This window comes from Venturia canescens, chromosome 10 (genome assembly GCF_019457755.1).
Source record: "Venturia canescens isolate UGA chromosome 10, ASM1945775v1, whole genome shotgun sequence".
NCBI classification, from domain to species: Eukaryota; Metazoa; Arthropoda; class Insecta; order Hymenoptera; family Ichneumonidae; genus Venturia; species Venturia canescens.
In genome coordinates this window covers 7453077-7478359 of record NC_057430.1, presented here as the reverse complement: position 1 = coordinate 7478359, position 25283 = coordinate 7453077, and the positions used below count along the sequence as shown (strand labels likewise).

The window sequence follows — 25283 nt, the reverse complement described above, 5'->3', positions numbered from 1 at the left end:
CAAACTCGTCCCAGCTCATTTTTCGGCAAGTCATAAATATCGACTCAACTTGATCGCGGATTCTGCACCAGGTGTTCAAAACCGTCTCTATTCGCATCGAAACGGTCTTCTGTGAACAAGAAAGTATAAATGGGACATGAATTTGTTTCGGTATCGGTACGTCCGACAATACTCTCTGCTCTTGAGCTTTCTTTGAATGATTCTCTTGCGTTTATGGTAACGCGACGCTCGCTTCCTGTTACGGGATTTCGTCCACCATTGTCAATGAAAGAAAGAAAAACACGTCGAATTTGTAATTAAGTGAAATTATATTATTCAAAAAACCAAATACAAAGATCAAAACCTGTCTGAGGTCCTCGTGCACTCAAACAAAGCGAAGCCACACCGTTAAATACGTCTATTATACTAATTAATTTATTTTGTAAATATTACACTATATTATTGTTATACAATGTCAATTGTCAAAGGCAAATATACATTATCTCACACCATTTTTTCTACGCAAATTCGTTCTCTCTTCACCCTCACAGGACTCCAACTCGTCTTCCTTTTCCTCTCCTCCTTTTCTGCAAAAGAAAAAGAATTCTTAAAATATCTACCTCCTTTCTCTTTCGCCCATTTCGAAATTTCTGCGAGATATAAAAAAATCGAGGTATCAGTTCCTCCTTCCTTGACTCGCTCGACTCGGTCTAGCTGGCTATTTTGAGGCTCTACACGTATAAAACCCGAACCCCTGTACTCAAAACACAAATAGGAAGCCACGAATCATTTCTCGAACCAAAAATCGTCTGGTTTCTTGCACAAAGATGTTACGTGCTTCTCGAATTATCGTGACTTTGATTTGCGATGATATATTTTCAAAGTTGTTTTCGCGTATTTTCAAATTATTTGAATAAAAATCATATTGGAAGAAAAAAAAAATACGTGTTGAAATTCATGCACGTTTTTTTTTTCAATTCATCCTTTTTCTACTAGGATGGGAAGATATTATTTTCCGACCAGAAGCCAAAAATATTTTCATAAATAGGGAAAGAGATATTGATAACTGTTGATAACGCTAACGTTTGGATATTCACTAAAAGAAATAACTTACACGCGATAATGGCGAATGTCTTGTAGTTTGTTTGGTTTATTTTGTAGATGAAAGAAAAATGGTTTTATGTAATTTCTTTGAGATTCATTCGTGCTCATGACCGAATAAGACTCCGGCTCCGACGATCGAACTCGAGAATACTTTAAAATAACTGAATTGTTGTGACGTACGCCTACCCATTGACCTTGGCCCAGTATACCGCAACTTGACACAATACATCAGAGTCAAGGGATTTTTTACGCAGTTTCGCAACATGCGGATATATAATTCGTTCGTTCTCCTCTTTTGTACTCTCTCCACGCTTTTTTTTTACTAGACAAACTATTTTAAAGTGAACATTTCCGATTTTTCAACGACACCCTCAATGTAATTTCTCCTTCAACGTAATCATTTTTTGATATTCAATTTATTTCCGTCAGAATATCGATGCTTGTTTTGGTAAATTTTTTTATGCTGCAAAAGGGTTGACGATATTCGATTCATTTTCTGCACTAATTTCTATCGGAGGTCGGTAAAGAAGATTTTTCTAACGTTTTCTTTCAACTGCTACTATATGATACTCTAGTAATCGACCATAATTCTTGCATGTCAAAAACCACCCAAGAAGAAGGCAACGAATTCACCTTGTGTCTTGTTTTTTACTTATTTCTTTGTTCGACGACTTTTTTTTAGTATTCAGTTGGTTTTTTTTGGTATTCATTGATCAACTAATTACTTGAATTTCGCTCCAAATAATTTTCATTACAAAAAATGATATTGAAAGGTTGTTTAAATTACACCGAGTTTCATGCATAGCAAAAATAATAGGTGGGAATCAATAGTTTTCAATATCGAGCTACTAATATTTGTATGAAAATGAAAAATAGGCAAGATATTATTTTACTTTTTCTTTATCGAATAAGTAATATAATAAGAATACGAAAATGACGTTTGCTCGTAAAGTTTACCAACTGACAAAATAAAACAAGGGTTCTTCCTGTTGAAAAACAGAATTCGCTTCTGTGTGACCATAAATGGGGATTGAACGAGGGAGGGCCGCGTCGTTGGTCTGCTTCCATCACACTCACACACACACACACGCACACGCACACGGTGAGTGCAATGTTTTGAGATTACGTGTAGTCGACAAAAATAGCGTGCCTTGAGCAGAAGCTCTTAACCTTAACGAATCGAGATATTCCTAACCGGACATTAAAGAAAATTTGATGCTTCAATCAAGTGTTTTTCAAATCGAGAAAAAATCTTTTAAAGCTAGTAGAAAAAAACAATCGAAGGGGCAGTAAGTTTGGAAAATTAATGGTATTCCATTCGAATTCATAGTGATTTGATTACTGTGCTACAATGAATCTTCATCAATGGAATCGAATCGATAGCACTTGATTTTATAAACAAAAGAAGATGCGCAGCTTTTTTATTGGACTCGACAAAATTTTTGGAATGTTGACTTTTGATTGAGTGGACCAACTGAAGTATACGCAAGCCCGTTAACCAGCAAAGAACTCCATTGACCAAAAACAATGACCTGTTACATCAGGTGTTTCGTCGCATTTCGCCCACTTCTTCTTCGTCAATTCCAATGACAAAGACAGCGGAAGACTTTACCAGAAACCCCCAAATTTCAACCCCCAAATTAAAAAATTCATTACGAATAGATATAACGTCCATTTTTTTTTTACAAAAAACAAACATTCGAATCTTTTCATCTGTAAACACGTAACGAATAATTCGAATTTTTTATTTTTTGTGATTATACTGCCATTTTGCTACTCCGTTTGAGATGACCAAATAAAAATATGCATTTTCATTGATATTCTTGCAGTTTCGCAATTATAAGAGTGATTTTGTGATTCCTGCTCCAAAATCATTGCATTCACGGAGAATTTACAAAGAAATATCAATTCATTTTAGAAAAAATACCGTTCAAGAGCTATCGTATGAACCAGTATTGGGACAATAAAGTTTGAATCGTTTATTCTTTTTCTAAAATAATGAATAATTTTTCTTTATTTTTGAGGCTCGGTTCAACATGATTTGTTATTTTTTTGAGAAGAATTTTTTTTTTTATTTTCGAGCTGTTTTCGAACGTTATGTAGAGCTTGCGTAAAAAGAGTATCGCGTTCGAGTGATCATAACAGCATATAGTACTGGCAGGGAGTAGTGACAGTGTAAACTGGAATCACGTGTTACATGAACATTTCCAAAACAGTGGCAGCGAGAGGTTTTTGTTCACACGTCGATTAACGATGTTTCGGGATTGAATTTTTTCATAAAAAATGGGTCAAAGAAATGGTAAAAAGTGTGTATAATCTGCCTCCGAAATTAGAGCTTCTTTAAAATAAAAATGAGGTCAACTTTGGACGGGTAAAAATAGTAGAAAAAATCGAAATTGGTCAGCCACGAAGTGGAAATCCGATAGTGAGATAAAAGCCACAGAATCTGGAAACTTAACATTGAAAAAATTGAGCAGCTCAATGGAAAATTTGGCTTTAGATGCTTGAGATGCTTTCAAATAAATTGAAAGATTCGTATAAACAGCTATTCTCCATTAAGTTGTTATCCTCTCGCCCGAAGATGGTGAAGAATTTTCGGTTTTTCAACAGAATTCTCCCGGCGGAAAAGAGTGGAAAATGAATACAGAAGAAAAAGAGAAATGAAGATTTGACACGTTAAGGGAGCAGAACGGACGATTAAAAACTGGCGAATCCAGCGATCTGCTTGGGGTTGCTCGCCCAAGTTGGGTGAGCGTCGCGATGCCCGAGACACGCGCCTTTTTCGTGCCTCGTCGAGCAAGCTCCGTCTCACGGAAATGCGGGGGCGTCCGAGCGAGAGCATATATTCGACGTCGGGAAGCTTTTTCGCCACAGACGCCACCACACTCTGTCCCGTGCACGGTAAGTTATCACGAAGCTCCGTTTTCCAGAACTTCTTACTGCTCTTCTTCTTCTTCGTCTTTTTCCACTTTCTATTCTGTCCACGCCATTCTTATCGTTTTCAAACATTATCAATCAACTACGTCAATTCTGTCAACTTTTCGCTCATTTTTCGTTATTCACATTGCCAAATTGACATCAGATACGTTTTTTTAACGTTTAATATATTCACTATTTTTTTTTCATTGTTCTGGATGACTTTTTCATTTAATTTCATGTATCATTGATGAACTAACATCGATAATCTCATGTTTGAAGATCAATATGTTGCATGAGCTTACGCTTCCATAATTTACGATTTTTTAAACGATTTTTTCATTCGAGCTTCATCGACCTCTTCATCGAAATATTTTGAATGTTCAACTTTTCGATCGCTATTATTGCAAGAACAAAAGTTTTACAATCACATTGCAATGTCTCTCTAAAATCGTCGAGGCGTCCTTTCAATTTGAGATACAATTTTCATGCTTTTCGAATTTTCTTCATCGACCATGTCTATTTAGAATTTTCGGTGAATAGAGTGAAATATTTAATTCCATTAGACGGACTTGATTTATTGTTAGTTCCTCAATAACTTGAATGCTTAACCACTTTCTTGGCTATTTTAATATGACTTGCCAAGTACCGTGAGACGACTGTGATTTACAGTATTGGGAAACTGATTTGCTTCGAACCGTTTGACTGCAACTTCAACACGAAGGCGTGCAAAAATTTTTGGACACTCGTCAAGTGCTCCGAAATTATTACACGTCGTTGTTATTTTTATGGAGGTTTGAACCAGCGAGGTACTTCGGTAACTTTGTGATTCTAAAAGAATTGCGACAACCAAAGTGACTCACCAGGCCAAATTTCAGTTTTTTTCAATGCTTTTAAAATTTATAATCAATTCATATGTTCCATCATTTTTCACAAGCATTTAGAAGAACGAAATAGAATTTTATCATTCAAAATGTAACAAATAATAATGATATCTCGTTCTAACGTGGAGAAAAACTCGAAACCAACATCATTCATCGAATTGTTTCATAGAGTAAGCTATACTGAATATGCAAGGCAGTGAATTAATTGAAAAAAGCAAATACTAAAATAGCGTTGTCATCAAAATCGTTGGAACGAATCAAAAGTAATCGCATTTTTCGTGTTCCATTGAAAATGCAATTGTTTACCAATAGAATTTGAGTTATTTGATAAATTTGATGTTAATTTGTGAAAAAATTTGCTATATAATTTGGGCAACTTTACATATCGCAAAATTGTTTGCGGAAAAAAGAATGAAGTCAAAAAATGTGATCATTTAGATATTTCGCCTGAAAAGTCTAGCGGGGATGGAAGTTGTTTAGTGAAAAATGTAGTATTGTCAAAACGGAAGTTGGAAGAAATGTTGAGCAAATAAAAATTGAGAAAATTCCGGAGTCATGTAATTGTTGGATCGTTTCGAGAAGTCCCGGAGCCAACGTCCGTTGGTCGAGGTCTTTGGCCGGTTTTCCGCCACGTCTCTCACAAAACTCGGGAAAAGCGCTAACATAATTTTGGCACGAATGACTCGTTATGCTTTTCTCGGTTTGTTAACTGTTGCCAGAGGAAAGGAACGAGAAGAAGTGGGAGAGCAGCGAGGGTTGGGGGGTTCATAATCGACGCTTGAACTTATAGGGAGCGTTCGTCCGTCGATCTAAACTTAGACGCCACGGACTCGAAATAGTAACGACGCCTCTTGAGGCGAGCCACCGCTCTCTCGACTCTAGCCTATCGTTTTATAGGCAACTGGGTCAATTCTGCTTCTCTATTCATCTGCAACAAAATGGGGGAACAATGTGAATGTTATCTGAACTATTAATTCAAGGGAACAAGGGGATGACACATTATTCACTCACTCAGTTATAAATTAACGATGATTCTAATAAAAGAGAGTCGGTGAGAATGATTCGAGTTGTTGAATATTCGAGATTGATCATTCGTTGATTAAATACAAAATAAACTGAAAATGGGAATGTTAAAGTGATAGTAATTTAGGGCCGATGATTTTTTTACACTGGAATGATAGAGTTTCATTACCGTTTCAAAAGAGTTGATTTTTGGAATTGAAGGTACCAGAACGATTGAACGTAATTATTGAAGCGAATATTTTCGTTCCTGATTGCAGAACCTGAAAAAGAAAAGGCACCACAATGTGTGACGACGAAGTAGCAGCTCTGGTCGTAGACAATGGCTCCGGCATGTGCAAAGCCGGTTTCGCCGGTGATGACGCGCCCCGTGCCGTCTTCCCATCGATCGTCGGTCGCCCGCGTCATCAGGGTGTCATGGTCGGTATGGGACAGAAGGACTCGTACGTAGGTGACGAGGCCCAGAGCAAGAGAGGTATCCTCACCCTGAAATACCCCATTGAGCACGGAATCATCACCAACTGGGACGACATGGAGAAGATCTGGCATCACACCTTCTACAACGAGCTCCGCGTCGCACCCGAGGAACACCCGGTCCTCTTGACCGAAGCTCCCCTCAACCCCAAGGCCAATCGTGAGAAGATGACCCAAATCATGTTCGAGACGTTCAACAGCCCGGCCATGTACGTCGCCATCCAGGCCGTCCTCTCCCTGTACGCTTCCGGTCGTACCACCGGTATCGTTCTCGACTCCGGAGACGGTGTTTCCCACACCGTGCCCATCTACGAAGGTTATGCCCTTCCCCATGCCATCCTCCGTTTGGACTTGGCTGGTCGCGATTTGACCGACTACCTCATGAAGATCCTTACCGAGAGAGGATACTCCTTCACGACCACCGCCGAGCGAGAAATCGTTCGCGACATCAAGGAGAAGCTCTGCTACGTCGCCCTCGACTTCGAGCAGGAAATGGCTACCGCAGCTGCGAGCACCTCCCTCGAGAAGAGCTACGAGCTTCCCGACGGTCAGGTAATCACCATCGGTAACGAGAGATTCCGTACCCCCGAGGCTCTCTTCCAGCCTTCCTTCTTGGGAATGGAATCGTGCGGTATCCACGAGACCGTTTACAACTCGATCATGAAGTGCGACGTCGACATCCGTAAGGATCTGTACGCCAACAACGTACTCTCCGGTGGTACCACCATGTACCCCGGTATCGCTGACCGTATGCAGAAGGAAATCACCGCCCTGGCTCCCTCGACCATCAAGATCAAGATCATCGCACCACCCGAGAGGAAATACTCCGTATGGATCGGTGGATCGATCCTCGCCTCCCTGTCCACCTTCCAACAGATGTGGATCTCCAAGCAGGAGTACGACGAGTCCGGCCCTGGCATCGTCCACCGCAAGTGCTTCTAAGAAGTTTCACTCGAAACACTTTATCATTAAAACGAATACTTTTTGTCTGTCTCTCTCTCAAACAAACATACAAAAAAATAAGAACGATGATCAGGAAAAAGAAATAGGAAAGCAAGGAAAACACACCTCATACTGCCGCACCCGCTTCGTCACTTTATACTCACTGTGCTATTTTACGTTTTTGTATGTAGCTAGTCAATGTGGCGAGACTTTCGTTGCTCCGAGTGCAAAACGTCATCTTTTGTATATATAAGTTAACATCTTATTGAATAAATACTATCATATTATTCTTACAGCCCTTCAATTTACGCACGCTTTCATTTCGGTATATACCCTCGCCTCGATCGCTATATTATTTAATTATCGAACGGTTTCATCCTATTCTGTGGATCGAAAGGTTTGAACCTTCGATTAAAGTTCTTTTCCAATAAATTTTTGGCAAAAATTTATGAAATATTCTCTATTGATGGTTAATTACAATAAGCGGCAAACGAGATCGAGTCGATATTTTATTCTCAATTAAATTGGAGTGAAATCGAATATTCAAAAATTCCAATCAACTATTGCACTCAGCTATTGTCGCGTTTCATGGTGTGCCACTAATAACGCATGTGAGATTTCATGATGGTTTTTCTTTTACTCTGCAATATATTCTTCATGATTTTTCTTTGACATTTCGATTTTTCAAACACAATCGATTACTGTAGAAGTTATTGTTTGAATTTTTTGCATGCACTTCTTGTTAGATCGCCTCGATCTCGTGACGGTTTTTATATTTCAATGAAAATTACAATTAGGACATGTGAAGGCTATTCTGAAAATGGTCAAACTAAAAAATAATATTTCTTCTAAAGAATTGAAATCAATTAAATATCCATCCGACATTTAACATTTAAGTAAACTTTCAAAATTTATTAAAACAATGGGGAAAAAACGAATCAACAAAACACATTTGAGTAACCAGAAATTCAATTTCTAAACATTTTAGATCATTGTTTTGACCCTAATGGCTTACACTAATGAAACTACTGATGGAATAAAACATTTCAGCAATAAAATTTTGGATTATTTAGAATTGTTTCAATATTTCATTCAATTGGATTTCATTCCAATGATTCAATATTCCGGAAAAATTTATTACCTCGGATACGTGAGGTTGCGTAATTTGAAAAAGAGCGTTTCAAAGTTGAGCTCAGGTTATATTTGGAGTTGCGGATACACCCAAATGTTGAATAATCGATAGGATTGCTCGTTTAGGTCTGATTCAGTGCATCGACATTTAGCTGGGTTTTATCGAGATCTCTTGCAACGAGCTTAAAATAGCTGCTATACGACTTGTAGAGTTTTTTTAAATTTTTAAAAATCGTAACAAAGTGATTTTTTCGTGTAAATTCATGAAACTTTGGGCACTTAAATTTTTAAGTGACCAAATGCCGAGATTTTTTTTTCCATTTTAGGACTTTTGCACCACTCAACAGTTTGAAAAGTTTTGACTTTCTGTCGCGAATTTTCAAGCATTATTATCCGACTCTACTTATACACTTAGCAACGTTTTGTCTTCGCTCCACCAACGCTGTATTCTCTTTTTGAAACAAGCAACTATTTCAAATATGGAGCAAGCTGTAGAGATTCAAAAATAGATACAATTCGTCGAAGACGATTTTGGTCAAATGCGAAAATTTCGAACTGTGTTACGGGGATTTTGGAGGCAAATTGAAGTCACAGCACATGGATATTTATAACCTCGATGATCGGCCCAAAAAATGCTTCGAGAAGGGAACGAAAAATTGCGAGGAATGAGGACTGCGATGCATCGAGTGTCGGTAATTGTAGTAAAAAATCTCAATGCACGAAAAACTATAAAAATCTAACACTTTCTCTTTGTCTTTTCAGAAAGCCGATTTAGGAAAAAAAAAATGGGAAAATATTATGCGATTTCGTTCTTTTGATTGCGGAATCACGAATGAACGCAATATCTAAATCACCGTGAGCCAAATAACCGAATCGATCATGCAATAGAATATGCCAAAAAAGTTCGATCTACGCGGAGACGATTGGGATCGGAGGAAAAAAAAATACAGAAAGTGCAGGAATGTAAATTGGAGCAGTTTATTCTCAAATTACGTAACAAACGAGTCAGTTCATTAAAGTCTACTTCTTATTCTACGTGAATCAAAGTATACTGATATTCAATAATAATTACAGCGTTGGAAGGCCATAAGTAATCAGCGGGAATTGCAGACCGATGCAGAGATTTCGGGTCTTCGTGGTATGACGGGTCTTCGCGTGTGTGGGCGTCGCAAATCAGCGAACGACGTCCATATTATGGGAGGTAAAATATCTTACTACTCGTAAAAGATAATATAAACAAAAAAATAGATGAAAGATAAACTAAAATCATGCGTGATGCGATTGTCAAAAAATCGGTGTGGTTGTACATTGCAAGGGGGTAAAAACGTCATTTACCACGTTGAAACGGGTGCGGTAAACTTTGATCCATCAAATCCCTCGTTGTTTTTCCGATCGTCTTCGAGGTCCCTCGGGATCGTTTTTTATAGTCACTTCCGATAAAATTTCAGGGGAATATAACGACGAATGAAATAACAACTTTTATAATAATCGCACTGCTGAATGTTGAGGGGAAAGTACAGAGGAGGGATCGAGAATAAAAATCAAATAAATTCGGGTAGAAAAGCGAATGAGAAAAGTTTCAGAGCGAAGGAAAGAAAATTGAAGAAATCTTCCGCCGCGCGATGCGATTTTTAAGGAGGTTTTCGCACCTCCGGAAAATTCAACCGGGGGGTCAAAGGTGGATACAGGAAACTGAGATCTCGGGGATCTCGAGCTCTAGTATTCGATACAGTTTGAAAATAAGAGACGATTATGTGAAAAGAGGATTTCCGGAAGAGTCGTTTTAGACTTTGATAAGTTAAGGGCTTAAAAAAAGTGTAAAATTGTTGGTTAAGGAAGAAAGAACGGAGGAAAAGTTTTGTTTCGGTACACGTTTCGGTAGAGCTCCTATAGCAAGTAACGTCCAAGCGTCTCGTTAGGATCTTCGTCGTGGTCGTGATCGTCTTCGTCGTCGACCCTTTGAGCCGCGAGCCGAAGGGGTTCGCGGCAGCGGGGGCGACGGTGAGACGGGGGTCTTCGTACGGCCTGGTGGGGCACGCCGCCTTATTTGGGTTCGGGGGGCGTCGCCCGTTGCTCTTTCGGCGTCCCGACGATTTTCTCGATTTTCTTTTCTTTCTCTTTTTCGTACGGAGCGGCGCGCGCGCGCACTTTCGTCGTTGAATCTTTTCTCAACGCTGTTTAGGGTAGACTAAGGACTATGTGCGAGCGTTTCACCAGAGGCGCCCCCCGATGCTTAAAAATCAACGGACTTCCATGTAAGGGGCGGATCGCTATTTTTGGCCTCAGACCGATATGGATAAAGGGATCCCACATCGGCTGCAGTTCGCCACTCGCTGCTTGCTCCCTTGCAAGACAAAAGCCCTCAAAAGCGCGTCGCCGATTTTTACACTCGCTCCACGGTACAAGCCTTTCTCTCATTCTCAATTATATTTTTCTCAGTCTCTCGATTTCTCTCATTCGCCTTCGTATATCGTACGTTTTTTTATTCATACTTCTTTAACATCGATATTCTCGATCTTTTCGATCTTACATTCGCCTTTTTCCCATTAAAAATCGTTCATTTTATTATTTTTCCGAGTGTGAGTGTGCGTGATTATTTTTTTTATGTTTTACGCGAGTGCTTGTTTCGAGTTCAACTCATTTTTAAAAAATCAACGATTTTAATAAGTGAAACTCAGTAGTGCGAATTATCGAATGTTTCCGAAATATTTTTTTTACAATCTTTAAAATCGGGGCCTGAAAGGCTATGATGATCTAAAAAGTTGCGGATACGTATTTACTGATGAAAGTCTCGATTTTTTCTTCCGAAGTTATCGATTATCAAGAGTTTTCATTTTCATTAACAGTTTATATTATAATTGATTTACTTATAAATCGTTGTTTCGATTTAGTCGGAATATTCTCCAATGAAAAAGTTCGTTTCGCGATAATTGTTCGTCGATTTTTTTAATTACATTTTTTTCGAGGTGACGATGTCAATGAAACGTTCACTTTTTATTGGATATTTGTGAAGTGCGATTAAGTGATTTTGGACGAGCTTCACATTTGATCCGTTGAACAAAGAAAAACAAAGCAGTGCCATGAAAAAAGGATTGGTCGTGTATTAAATAGAACAATTTAAGAATCGAATATTCAAAGCTAACATTTTTCGTTTATCAAATCCTCGAGTGAATATATTTTCGAGAGTTACTTTCAAGTTGGATTCGAATACGGAATTGCTGAAAATAAAAAAAAAATAAAAATAAAAAAATCGGAATTCGTAAAAAACAACGGATTGCTGTCAATCGTTTCATTCGAACAATAATATGTTTCGAAACTATAAAGTCGTATCGATTAAAACTGAATAGCGAATTGCATCAGTAACCACAGAGCTACTGAGTAGATTTCTAAATTCAAAAAATCATGTCGAAACCGGATAAATTTGAATCATTTATTTATTATGTCCTCACTTAGATCGGAATTGCAGTTTTTTAAATAAAGTCAATGAGGTTAGAATACATTCAAAAAAAAAAAAAAAGAGAGGAAAGAGGCAATGGAAAAGCTGCTATTTCATTACAAAAAGTGTGCGAGAATCATTAAAAATAATTCTATCGAGAGTACTTGTTCTCCGACTTGATTAACAAGCAATTTAATGTAAAGTGAGAAAAGCCGAAAATTAAAAGTGACGAAAAAATGTTGAATTTCTATTTGCAGAACGTAATCACATAAATCAATCAAGATGTGTGACGATGATGTTGCGGCGTTGGTCGTGGACAATGGTTCCGGTATGTGCAAGGCCGGATTCGCCGGAGACGATGCTCCGCGAGCCGTGTTCCCCAGCATCGTTGGACGCCCTCGTCACCAGGTATACCGACAATTCTATCTAAAATGTTGATCAAAGTTTCCTCAGTTGAGTGATGATAAGAAAAATGAGAATGCTAATTGACTAATTGGTAAATTTGCACTGACAGGGTGTCATGGTCGGTATGGGTCAAAAAGACTCGTACGTCGGCGACGAGGCCCAGAGCAAGAGAGGTATCCTCACCCTGAAATACCCCATTGAGCACGGAATCATCACCAACTGGGACGACATGGAGAAGATCTGGCATCACACCTTCTACAACGAGCTCCGCGTCGCACCGGAGGAACACCCGGTCCTCTTGACCGAGGCTCCCCTCAACCCCAAGGCCAATCGTGAGAAGATGACCCAAATCATGTTCGAGACGTTCAACAGCCCGGCCATGTACGTCGCCATCCAGGCCGTCCTCTCCCTGTACGCTTCCGGTCGTACCACCGGTATCGTTCTCGACTCCGGAGACGGTGTTTCCCACACCGTGCCCATCTACGAAGGTTATGCCCTTCCCCATGCCATCCTCCGTCTGGACTTGGCTGGTCGCGATTTGACCGACTACCTCATGAAGATCCTTACCGAGAGAGGATACTCCTTCACGACCACCGCCGAGCGAGAAATCGTTCGCGACATCAAGGAGAAGCTCTGCTACGTCGCCCTCGACTTCGAGCAGGAAATGGCTACCGCAGCTGCGAGCACCTCCCTCGAGAAGAGCTACGAGCTTCCGGACGGTCAGGTAATCACGATCGGTAACGAGAGGTTCCGTTGTCCCGAGGCCCTCTTCCAGCCTTCCTTCTTGGGAATGGAATCGTGCGGTATCCACGAGACCGTTTACAACTCGATCATGAAGTGCGACGTCGACATCCGTAAGGATCTGTACGCCAACACCGTACTTTCCGGTGGTACCACCATGTACCCCGGTATCGCTGACCGTATGCAGAAGGAAATCACCGCCCTGGCTCCCTCGACCATCAAGATCAAGATCATCGCACCACCCGAGAGGAAATACTCCGTATGGATCGGTGGATCGATCCTCGCCTCCCTGTCCACCTTCCAGCAGATGTGGATCTCCAAGCAGGAGTACGACGAGTCCGGCCCCGGTATCGTTCACCGCAAATGTTTCTAAGCTGACGTTAACGGCCGCTATCCGCACATCCACCTCGCTTATAATATATCTTCTTTTATGCCTGGGTCCTAACGGCTCACGATCAAAACGAAAACATCTAAATCAAAAAATCGAAACAAAAAAGAAAACAAAAGAAAACACAAAGGGACACTCGATCGCGCGTATACGCATTATCCAACCAAAGAGAGAGAGACATGGAAGGGAGTACTTAAGCTACGAAACGAAAAATCAAAAAACACACACACACGGGAAAAGTTTGCAAAAAACCAAGAAAAGCCTAAAAATTAAGAGGAAAATAAGGAAAACGTAACGATTATTCAAGTGCCTTTATTACACACATTTATCAGACTGTATTGTACTTTGTAGTTTATACAACATGACTATTTGTTATTAACATTAATTTATTATTACTTTTAGTCCTCAAGTTTTACTTTTGTCAAAGCGTCCATCTTTATTTCACAAGAACGCGTTTCTCGCTCCACCGTTTATTCGTCAAATGCGTCCTTGTCCCCTGACCGGCATCCCCCCCCCCTCCCCCTCGCCCCTCCCCCCTGGCCCATTTTGCAAAACACGATTCATTGATTGTTGTCGATTGTCAAAACGGATGATGAAAAAACAAACAAGAAACCCGATAAAAGACGTACGGAATATACGGACTCGTCGTCGCTGGCTCATATTGCTGCCCGGCGTATTTTTCTCTCATTATACATCTTAATGATACTATAATAATGATAATAATAATAATAAATAATCGTATTCCATACAAACAAAAGGTATCAGAGTCCATGGAAATATCGATTGCCATGATTTTTTTTTGCTCTCCCGTCATTTTTACTTATCTCTACGCTCGATTATGCAATTATTATTGAATTTTGTTTCGTCTCCCACTTCAGAAGGTGACGATGGAAATAGAGAATCAATTTATTTCCCTCTCCGTTTAACATCGTTCCACGTCTGTGCATTCTTTTGTCGAATAATTTTTCCATTTAATTCGAACGGTTGATTGAAGATCTTCTTTGTCATCGCGCGTTGAATTTTCTTCATGGGAGCCCTGCCGGGATCACGGGTCTCGAATTCATCCACATGTGTGTGCCACGTGCCAGACCAACGCTGAGAAGAAACACGCGCAGCAAAACCCGGGTACAAATTAAGGGATAGTAAAAATAGAGATCTTCGAACGGTCCCTGCCGAGCTTCGGATGCCATAACCGTTTCGAAGCTCTTTCTCTTCGTCTATCTCTATCATTATTGCAAGACAAGCACAGCTGCGAAGCAAGCCTTAGAAGGCCCCCACCGAGACGGTTTTAAGTTCGGTGAGAGAGCGAAAGAGGCTTACGCAGCTTTTACTTTTTATTCTTCTTCTCCTTCCCAAATTTTCGTATTCACGATTTCTTTTCCTCTCTTTCTTTCCATCTGTTTTGCTGTCGCCTTACCTTTTTTTTACTGATCACGCGATTTCCGTTCGTTTATTCTGGCGCTGCAACCTCTTCGGCTTTGACAAATACCCAGAAAGCTTCGTCGTTCGTGCATCAATCAATTATATAATTAGTTTTCCTATTTTTAATTACTTCAAAATTTACGATTCAAAGACGAGTTTCAGAAAAATACATTTTTTATTTTCAGAATTTTTGAGGAGTCTATTTTTTGCATTCAAACACTGCGAAATTTACTGCAGTTTTTTTAGAATTAAAAAATTGCACCTTAACGTTCCTTTTGAGAAGCAGTTGTGCATTTGTATAAATTTATATAAAAAGAACAAAAAAAATTTGCAAATTGCTTTCTCTTGACCATCTTGAGGAAGCAATTTGCAAATTTTAATTTGGAGTATTTTTTTTTTTGTATACAAGGAAATAATGTGTTTTCTCTACCTTTTTTTACTAACTTTAATTTATCTCTTTGTTTAAATTCATAAAAAAGAAAGCTAAATGACGAGCCATCAGAAAAAACAGTTTGCAACTTTCAATTTTCATCGTTTTTCTATTTACATTGAAATTAAATAATTTCGACAACTTTGCTGGAAAGTATAGAGGAAGTACAGACTTATAGACAATATCTTACAAAATTTCCTAAAATTGAAGCGGTCAGACGATTTTTCGAAAAACTCATATCTTCGTAAAATTCCGAAAATCATAAAATTTAAACCGCTCAACCGATATTCCCCAAATTCAATAACAATCTTCCTATTATGATAAGCTATTTATAAAAAAAAAAATTAGTAATAAATCTTAAAATTTCCGGAAGTTAGAGCGTCGACACCCTTTTTACGAAAATTTCAAAACGTCGTAGGATTCGTATTTTTTTTTTTTCAAATTCTGACAAAATTATCAGAGAATGGAGAGCTTGTATAGATTAATATCTGTGAAAAACGGTAGCCTTGTATCTCAAACCGTTTCCGAGTTATAAGCGTTTTAATTTTGCAGTGCCATAACATACACGCACACACACACATCCGGACATTTTTTCTGGATATGATTTTTCGATGTTTTCGGACATTTTGAGCACATTGACATTGAAAACTGGAAAAAAAAAAAATTTCATCACATAGCTTCCTCTATGAGGAAGCAAAAACGAAATTTTGAAACAAAAGAAAAATAGGAACAACATTAAAAAGTAAGAAATTTAGAATGAATTTTATTTTCCTTTAATTTAATAAAAAATATGAAAAATTAAAATGAAAATAAAAATTTACATGATTTTTGAGGTCATCCGGTCTCCCACATATTTACAGCGTTAAAAAAAAACTGCTGTCAAGCAAATTCAATGTTCTTCAATAAGTTATCCCGATTGATTATTAAAAGAGTAAAGAATTTGTTTAAATACTCTTGATGCGATGACGAAACGTTGTGTGAACTGCGAAATATAGTGAGAATAAATTAAAGTCCAGAGTCTGAGGAATAATAAAAAATCATGTGCTCAAAATAAAAATTATCGAAACTAAGGTCTTTTCTTATATTTGGTTTTAGGTTTTGATTTTTTTTTCAAATATCAAGCCATTTGGAATAAACCGTACAGACCGTACATATATGTAACATAATTTTTACCGACCGCAAATCTAACAGATATTGCCTCGCGCTTTTACAACGGCCTCAAGATGTTCGGTCGGTAAAAATCCTGTTACATGATTCATTCTGATGTGACTCGATATTTGAAAGAAAATATGTGATGATCGAGTTACTATACGTCATACCCTCATTTTTTATGAGAGAACGAGGTGTAACTTTAATTTTTCTCGCAAAATCAAAGATGTCCGAGTAAACCCGAGGGTGTTTTCCAATTAATTAAACTGTTGCTCTGTGCCGCATGATTCAGGGACCTCCTAGTAACTCGGCAACGCAACTCATCGTCATCGCATCGTTGCCAAAGAAGTCAGATGTTGTCGTTGCCGCCAATACCGCCGAGAGTCGGGAATTTGGCGCGCTTTTTACGGTGAATCGGTCTAAAGTAGTACCAAGTAGTACGCTGACGGGCGAATGTTTTTTTTTCGAAATTTTCGCGAACGTGAAAGTAGTTTTTAATAAAAATAATTACTCTTGATAAATATTTATTCATAATTTTTTACAAGTTAATCAAATAAATAGCTCTTGAAATGCTTAGTACAATGGAATCAAATGGTAAGTCGAACTTTGAGGTTAAAAACATTAAACATTTCAGCGGTGTCAAAACAGACTGCACAGAAAGTGTTTTTTCAGCGACAGGTTTGTGTGAAAATAGTACCGCTACAGTCGGCTTAGGCGATGAAGAAACTACGGAAAATTTTGCAACAAGCAACCCCGCAAAAAATACTCTTTCGAATGAGGATCAAAATACAAAGTTCTCGGAGGATCAAAATTCACACCTCGACGATGTTAACCTTAAAACCAGAGTGAAGGAAAATACTGAAGAAGAAGATGAACATAATATTGTGGACGACAATATTGGTGACAGAAGAAAGAAAAAATATAAAACATTTTTGGATAGTGATTCTGAGGAAGAAGAAAATCCAACTTTGTCATCCTTCGAAAAACTCGGATTTGAAAGTAAATTGGAAGATTCTTCATTGGTTAATGACAACAGTGTCTCCGTTAAACCAGATTTTGCTACCAAAATTCAAAATTCAAGGAAGTTCGTCGAGAGCGACTCTGATGAAGACGGTATTCTTGATAGAACTAATGTGAATGTTAACAATGAAAACAAAAGTGAAGACTTGGATCAAAATACTACTGCCAAATCTTCGGTAAGCTAAATTTGTTTTGATTCTTGTTTTGAAATATAATAATAATTGTACAAGTGCATATCTTCCTGCATTACCATAACTGTTTCTTTATGAATCAGAGTATTTTAGTTTCCAAGGATTCAATTGAACCCACGGTAGATTTATTACTTCTGCAACAATAAATGTCATAATTTTTGTACTTAATCAGAACATTTAAATTCCTTCACTATTCATAATTAAATTTATAAATGTTTGAAGGAAGAACTAAAAATAAACTTAATACTCAAATTACTCTGATGATAAATTCAATAGAAACTCTTAGAGTTCACTAATCTGGTATGATCAATAAAAATTCCAAAAACTTAGGCAATGCTTGAAGTAGCTAAGTGGAAGTGGAAAAATTAGTTGTTAGCACAATCTGCGATTCAAATTTGGATGTCTTTGCAGAAACTGAAGTTCTGCACCATCATAGACTCAGATTCAGCTGACGCGGATGACCCTGATCAGTCAGATTCAATACAAGTTGAGAGTCATAACGAAGCTACGTTTAGAAACAGAAACAAATCGGTAAGGTTCTAAAAAATTTCCTTGTTTGTCCTGAAAAACTTTTACATCGATTACATGCAAACAAATTGATTTTCCTGTCAGGAGCCGAAACTCAATAGCATCTTGGATTCTGAATCTGAATATGACAATAGTTTGCATCGAACCTCCCCAACTGTAAAGAAAAAAAAAATTCATCGTAAAAAAAAAACAAAAGATGGAAAATCTAAACAAGTGAGTAATCAATTTCAAATACTTACCTCTCGGCAAGGTTTGGCGATTATCTCATCAAGACAGTGGAAGAAATACAAGTGAATGCAATGAACACTTTTTTCAGACGTCAAAATCTATCAACTTGGTTGATACGGATTCGGAAGAAGACACACAACATCAAGATACCAAAGAATCTTTTAATGAAGAAACTGAAAATCTAGTACCTGGGAAAGAAAGTGGAAAAAAGGCAAAAAAACGATCGGTGAGTATTTTTTTCTCAAAGTTTTTGAGTTGAATCTTGACATTCGCAGAAAAAAAAGAAACGAGTGTTAACGAATTTTTGGTAAATATTCAGAATATTTATCCATTCTTCTGAATATTTACGGAATTTTTTTACCTAAATTTTACGTTAAATAGGAAGAAAAATAATTTTAGGGTTCTGTCCGAGCTGCAAAAGACGAGGCAATGCGTCAAATTCACAGTGAAACGCAAAGACTCATACGAAACTCAGCAATTTCCTTGCCTTATCACGTGCCAAAGCAGCGCACCCTGCAGGATTTTCTAAACAGAAAAAAAGTAATTCCTTTGCCCGAGGGTTTGACCACGGCTTTGAAAGTAAAAATGTCCTCTGAAATTGTCAGGTTGGTAAACGTTCATTGTCGAGCTGTAGTAAGTGATAGAAACAAGAAATTGATAGCAACAAAAAAAAATGGGAAAAGACAATTGCTAGAACGTCATCAAAGATGGTTCTTGTCATGAAAGTTGTATACAGTCAAAATTTCAGTAGTGGATGATTCGAGAAAATCTGCAAAGCTCCAATCATTGTTGCAATTTGACGAATAAAGCTTTATTATGACAACAGAAATTTCACTGAAGCGTACTGAAAATGAAATAGAACAAAATCATTGGTATGAGTAAATTTGTTTCCATTATATGGATGCGTCAAATAGGTTTACTTAAATGTATGAATTTTTTGCATGTATAGCAAAGCGTTGGAAGAAAAGGAAAAAGAAGCTGAGGCCTTTTTTAAATCATCAGATTCGGAAGAGGAGATCACATGTACACCATTGAGTTCAAACCTGTTGAATGAAACGCCGGGCTCCAACGATCAACCGCCAATAGAAGAGACACAAAACATTTTCAAAAATGACCTACAAAACGCGCACAATAAAAAAGAAATAATACAGCAGGCCGGAACGGAGATTGGAGTACCGCGAAAATTATTTATTGACGAGCCATTGGAAAGAGATATAAGCGTGGAATCAAAAGAGGACGACAATGAATATTCTGTCAAATTGGATCTGCCAAAAAAGACAAAAGAAACAAAACAAGGAATCAGGGAAGGAAATGTACCAAGGAAGTTATTTCCGAGAGACTACGACGAAGGCGTCGATTCACCGCCAAAGGACGCGATGATCGTATCGGAGTGTGCCACCAATTCAGAAAGGCGTCTAAATATCGAAGTAGATCAGGAAAACGTTGACGAGGGAATACATTCGTTGGAAAAAAATAACGAATCGAGCGATGATTTTAATGAAAATGATACAGTTTTGAAAATCACTGGTTCTGAGATACCGCAAATCTGGGAGAAGGAAAAAATAAATGAGAAAAATGATGCAGATCCTTCGAATGACTTGTTCAATATATCAGAAACTCCTATTATAAGTAATAAAGAATACGCGAAATTGAACGAGCGTGAAATATCATCAAAGGTTCGCGAGAATTCCACCGATAACTCGGAAATTACTAAAGATCCTACGAAATCTGTTTTCGGTGATGTGATCGGTCTTCCACTCCCAGACTTTGACGAAGTATCTTCAGGCTCGAAAACATTGGATACGAAAAAAAAAATTCTCTCCACGTTGTCAAAAATTCAACCGAAATTGCGTGGCTCGCCGGGAATGATGATCGACCTAACAAATGACGCAAAGCCCGACAAGGAAGGCATCCAATCGTTGCGTGATCGTTTTTTCAGACATTCGACTATCAACAAGCCCAAAGAAGTGCAGAGTTCCGTGAGTGTTATGAGGACCGAACAAACGCCGCATGGTCTCAAAGTCGTGGAAGAAATTTTACCGTACAAAATTCCTGTCGGAGGATTCACTGAAAAGGAATTACAAAAACCCGGAGCCAAATATAAAAGGTTGAAAATGGATTTGATTCAAAAAATGGCGATGAAGCGAGACAAAGAATGGGAGTTAGAGGCACAACGGAGAGAAGAAAATCGCGCTGAGGAAGAGAATGAAGACGAAGAGAAAAGTGAGAAGGAAGAGGAGGAAGTCATTGAGCTGGATGAAGAGGAAGGGACGACGGAGAGCGAACCGGAAGTGGATGACATGCCGGCTGAAAAACGTAAGAAAAGAAAGCTTCGTGAATTCGCGGACGAAGAAGCTGAGGTTAGTCTCGAAGAGGACGAGGAAGATGAGGAAGATATCGACGACGAGGAAGACAATATATCCTTAAGAGTTGATAACGACGAAGATACACAGGAGAATTGTTCAGACTCGGAAAGTTTGAAACAGCCTCGAAGGACTCGTATCGTTAAACCTTTCGATGACGATTCAAACTCTCAGCCCGATCGGTTGTCTGAGACTGATAGTGGCGGAAAAATACTGGAACGTACGAAAACGGACGTCGACATGTTCGCATCGGAACGCGACGATTGGTCAAGTGACAACGAGGCAGAATTTCCACTCTCGCAAATTCTACCACGTGATCAAGCAGACGCTCGGAGCCAACTTTGCAAAACTCCCTTAACAGCTGTCAACGCTCTTCGCTTTGTATCGCCCATAACTCAATTGACAGGTTTGAACACTTCGTACAACAGCCCGAAAGAAAGTCCAGCCGATATTTCTTTCGGAAGCTCCCGAATTTCCGGATCTTTTAGCGAAAAAACGCCGATCGGTTTGAAAGAATCGCCCATTTCTTGCGACAAAGACAAACGATCAAATTTACAAAAAAAACTGTTCGAAGACCCGACTAGCGTGGTCAACGATGACGAACTGATGGGACTGTGCTCCGGAAAATTTACTGGTTTAGAAAACGAGACAAAAGATTCGATTGATCCGATGGGAATTTCGACGAGTGAAAAAGTTACGGAAACACAACTTTTGGGACTTTGTTCCGGCACGTTTACTTCCCAGATTTTGGATTTGGACGGGGATGAAGATGGGAAAAATATTAATGAGGATTCACAGGATATACGTCTCACTATGGACCCCGATTCGGAAGATTCCGGTGACGATGTGGCTTCGAAGGAAATTACGAAATCAAAATATAGTAGTCTCCGGGTTAAATCATCGTCTGAGGATGACAATTCGGAGGACGAAAATGCATCGAAAAGTATGAAAAAACGGAAAGTACAGCAGTTAAATTTGTCCGACGATGAGGAATTCTCCGATGAAGAGAAGGACGAGGAAGAAGTTTCGAAAAATGACGAGAAATACGTCGATTATGACTCTGAAGAAAACGAAATTGTTGTTGTTCCAAAAAAGGATATTAAGAAAGTTGCTGCAACGTTTCTCGAGGCCGAAGCCGAACTCAGTGAGAGCGAATGGGGCTCCGAGGACGAGGACGAAAAAGGATTAGATCGACTTGAATTTGAAGAAGCCGATGAGGAGGAAATCGACGAAAATCAAATGAGAGATCAATTAGAAAAAATTCACATGCGTCGAGTTCACGATGACGATCAGCGGGAGGTTAGAATGCTGCAAGAATTGTTGTTCGACGACGGAGACCTTCACACTGATGGCAGTGGTCGAGAGAGAAAGTTCAAGTGGAAAAATATAGGTAATCCATTTTTACTCCGAATCTTCTTTCGTATTCCATGTTTCGTTTTGCTGTTCTGTTTTGCTCGCATTCATAGATGTACGAGTACATAAATGAAAAAAATTCTGGATTCCATCTAAAACCTAACAAATAGTTCACCTAACAAGTGTTCTCCATCAGAATTGATATTCCTTAATTAATTTTATGACTGAGATAATTTCTTTAACGGAAATTGTAAATACATTTAATTTGGTAGGTAAATTAATCTTTTCAATATTGAATGCTCTCTATTGTGGAAATTTGAAAATTATTGATTTTTTCTATAGGAACGAATGATATTAATATCATTTCCTTGATCTGCGAGGTCAAAAAGTTTTTTGTATAAGAGCATACAGGAAGTGCACAACATCCGTAATACTTCAATATCTACACTTTAGAAATCATAAATAAAAGTCAATAGTTCGAACGACAGCATTGTGTGCCTTCCTGGTGAGAAATTTTTCGCTGTCAAAAAATTGTTTATAAAAAAAAATTATCAGTATATCGTATAGGTTGAAAAATTATTTTAGAAATTTAAATCCGTTCTTTATTTAAGTTTGAGTTTTCAAATAAACATTCATGAAGAGATACTTTACGATAAACTTCAACCAATTGATTGTAATAATTTTTGGTATTTATACTTCTAGATAAATTAGGGGATGACGACAAATTTGGTCCTCCAGGTGAAGATGGTGGAGAAAATGGAGATATGGTTGAAGACGAAACCGATTTAGCTTGGCTCAATGAAAAAATAGAACGTGAAAAATTCCTTGAAGGCACAACGGTACGAATTTTTTAGAAAAATCATTGAATTTCATTCCGATACTTATCTACAAACGAATATTATCGGACTTAAAACTTTGTTTAAATATTTGTAAATTCGTTTTGAAGGTTGTAAAAATCACGCACTTATCGTATTTTCAGAAAACTGATGTCGACGAGGTGATTGAGGAACTGGCAGCCGATAGTCAAGTTTTTACCCTGGGAATGAAAGCTTTAAAAAGGACCAAAAGTTCTCAGAATTCTCAAAAGGAACAATCCGAGCCTGTGATTATGAAGCCGGTTGCTTCACGAACTATTTTAGATTTAGTGGACACTCAGAGCTTTGGTTCGAGTAGGACAATTATACGTGTACGTTAATTACTAACATGATTCATTAAAAAATCTATTGGTCTATTATTTCTAAAAATGTACGAACTTTTATACGCTTTCTGGCCATTAACTCTTCAAAATTTTTATTTCCATATTACTCCAGAAAGCTGTTTCTCGAGGATCGTTTTTAGCACGCGGGGACGAGTGTTTGGCTCGAATGGCTGTACACTTGAAAGAAACGGAAACAACCGTTATAAAAAAAGCAAATCCACGAAATTTTGTATTCGGTCAAATGAATCCGTCGGATGAAGAACCTACGAAAATGAATGAAAATAATCGAACAGGAGACATTTCTTTGGATACATTGAAGGTACCTCCTGTTTTTCACATTTTTACAAAAACTAGACGTCAAAAAATTTGACGAATTATAATCTTTCAGTTTTGACATTTCTACACATTTTCATTTCGTGACTAGATAATCTCGTTCTCTCGTTAATTATAATATGAAATTTTTGTCACGTTTTTCCTTAGCTTTTGATGGGTGGTCTCTGTAAAACTTGCTGTTTTTCATTTCAATTATTCCTGACGAATTCAGATCCGAGTCAATATTAGGACTAGTGATTATTTGTTTTCAAATAAGAATATAAATTACTGTAGTGTCATGTCCATTAAATTAGACACACACACACACACACACACACACACACACACACACACAAAGTAGGTAACATGTTTAACAACATCAATGTTTGGAAATGCTGATTGTCTACGAATACCATTCCAAAATAATCTGCTAATTCTAATTTCGAAAAAAAATCTTTAGTGATCGCGAGAGTTGTTAAAAATACTGTATCGTAATAATTTACCGTTCTCATATTGAATCCTCCGAATTGGACTCTACCGGAGCAACGATTCGAGACAGAATTTTCTCAATTTAAAAAATTAAAGGCACTACAAGACTATTAATTTTCCAATTCTATTTCGAAATGATTCAAGTTTTTAAATAAAAATGTACCGGATACTTAAAAAAAAATCTAGAAAGTCACGAAGAACTTTGAATGTCATGAAATTGTTTTCGATTTAATAAAACTCGTCAAACTTCGTGAAAAATCATTATTAAACTTGATTTTCACGAAGTCTCCGACGCTTTCACTAGCCTTATTGTGATTAAACTTTTTCTAATTGAAATTTTTGTGAGTCTGTAGCAAAATGTGATGGGAAAAATTTATCTCTAATACACAAAAGTTTTTAATTGTAGTCGCGTAGATATTAACAATATTAATGTAGATATTAACAACCATAATAGCAATAATGTGTTTTTACAGGGTAACAAACGAAAATCGACAGGAAGTTTAACACCACGATCAACAAAAAAAGCAAAAATAGAAAGAGCTGGATCGACGCGAAAAAAATGATATTGATTTTCTTTTCCGATAAAAACGTTCATTGAAATATGAAGGGTCCATTTTTTAAAGAACCAGGTTAATTATAGTAATAGCAAGTTTTAATTGTTATAATAGCTCGTAAATAAAGTAGAACAATTATTTTTATGAGATAGTTATAAGTCGTTGTAAAATAAAAAAAATTGTTTTTTGTACCTGTGAAAAGTTCTCGTATTTTTCGGATTCATGCCTGTGACTCTTTTATGAACTCGCATATAGAGATTTTCATATTCTGCGATTTTTTTTTTTTAAATCTTGGTCTAGTGTCTTTACCAAAATTATGACAACGCGTCTACGTAATACTTTTCGCAGATCATGACTTTCGGAATGATTTTGGGAAATTTCATATTTTATCATAATTCGTTGAAAAAAAATACGTGTGAATTTTTTGAGAATTTTTGAAATTTTTCAAAAAATTGTTAAAATTGAAAAATATAAAAATAACTATAAAATTAAAAAAAAATCACACGGATTCTTTAGATTGGTTCTCAACACTTTATGTTCTACATAAATTTTTTCATTCAGTAGATACTTTTGGAGAAAAAAATCATTAAAATTTACATCATGCTATTTTGCAAAAACCGCCGTCT

The 25283-nt window shown here is 37.7% G+C and overlaps 3 protein-coding genes and 1 long non-coding RNA gene across 4 annotated transcripts; 3 read left to right on the top strand and 1 right to left on the bottom strand.

Annotated features, from left to right (window-relative positions):
* Nucleotides 1-392: 392 nt before the first annotated feature.
* LOC122417456 (uncharacterized) lies at nucleotides 393-10576 on the bottom strand. The gene is made up of 2 exons (XR_006262291.1): nucleotides 9786-10576; nucleotides 393-566 (listed from the first exon to the last, which is right to left on the bottom strand). It is a non-coding gene; the product is annotated as an uncharacterized lncRNA (long non-coding RNA).
* LOC122417455 (actin-5, muscle-specific) lies at nucleotides 3835-7423 on the top strand. Its single transcript, XM_043430970.1, has 2 exons — nucleotides 3835-3984; nucleotides 6164-7423. The coding sequence occupies exon 2, from the start codon at nucleotides 6189-6191 to the stop codon at nucleotides 7317-7319; it is 1131 nt and encodes a 376-aa protein (XP_043286905.1). The 5' UTR covers nucleotides 3835-3984; nucleotides 6164-6188; the 3' UTR covers nucleotides 7320-7423.
* Nucleotides 10577-10693: 117 nt separating the features above from the next.
* Nucleotides 10694-13634, top strand: LOC122417452 (actin, muscle). Its single transcript, XM_043430968.1, has 3 exons — nucleotides 10694-10849; nucleotides 12144-12294; nucleotides 12401-13634. The coding sequence occupies exons 2-3, from the start codon at nucleotides 12169-12171 to the stop codon at nucleotides 13403-13405; spliced, it is 1131 nt and encodes a 376-aa protein (XP_043286903.1). The 5' UTR covers nucleotides 10694-10849; nucleotides 12144-12168; the 3' UTR covers nucleotides 13406-13634.
* Nucleotides 13635-16745: 3111 nt separating this feature from the next.
* On the top strand, nucleotides 16746-24858 carry Claspin (claspin). The gene is made up of 11 exons (XM_043430530.1): nucleotides 16746-17015; nucleotides 17094-17617; nucleotides 18044-18163; nucleotides 18245-18373; nucleotides 18477-18614; nucleotides 18788-18993; nucleotides 19338-22141; nucleotides 22807-22943; nucleotides 23084-23290; nucleotides 23415-23621; nucleotides 24577-24858. Exons 1-11 carry the CDS (start codon nucleotides 16991-16993, stop codon nucleotides 24664-24666), a joined length of 4587 nt encoding a protein of 1528 aa, XP_043286465.1. The 5' UTR covers nucleotides 16746-16990; the 3' UTR covers nucleotides 24667-24858.
* Nucleotides 24859-25283: the final 425 nt, after the last annotated feature.

Coding starts and splice junctions, on each gene's coding strand:
- LOC122417455 (XM_043430970.1), top strand. CDS start 6,189: ATGTGTGACGACGAAGTAGCAGCTCTGGTCGTAGACAATGGCTCCGGC.
- LOC122417452 (XM_043430968.1), top strand. CDS start 12,169: ATGTGTGACGATGATGTTGCGGCGTTGGTCGTGGACAATGGTTCCGGT. Junction 12,295..12,400: donor TTGGACGCCCTCGTCACCAG/GTATACCGACAA, acceptor TTGCACTGACAG/GGTGTCATGGTCGGTATGGG.
- Claspin (XM_043430530.1), top strand. CDS start 16,991: ATGCTTAGTACAATGGAATCAAATG. Junction 17,016..17,093: donor TAGTACAATGGAATCAAATG/GTAAGTCGAACT, acceptor GTGTTTTTTCAG/CGACAGGTTTGTGTGAAAAT. Junction 22,142..22,806: donor GTTCAAGTGGAAAAATATAG/GTAATCCATTTT, acceptor TTATACTTCTAG/ATAAATTAGGGGATGACGAC.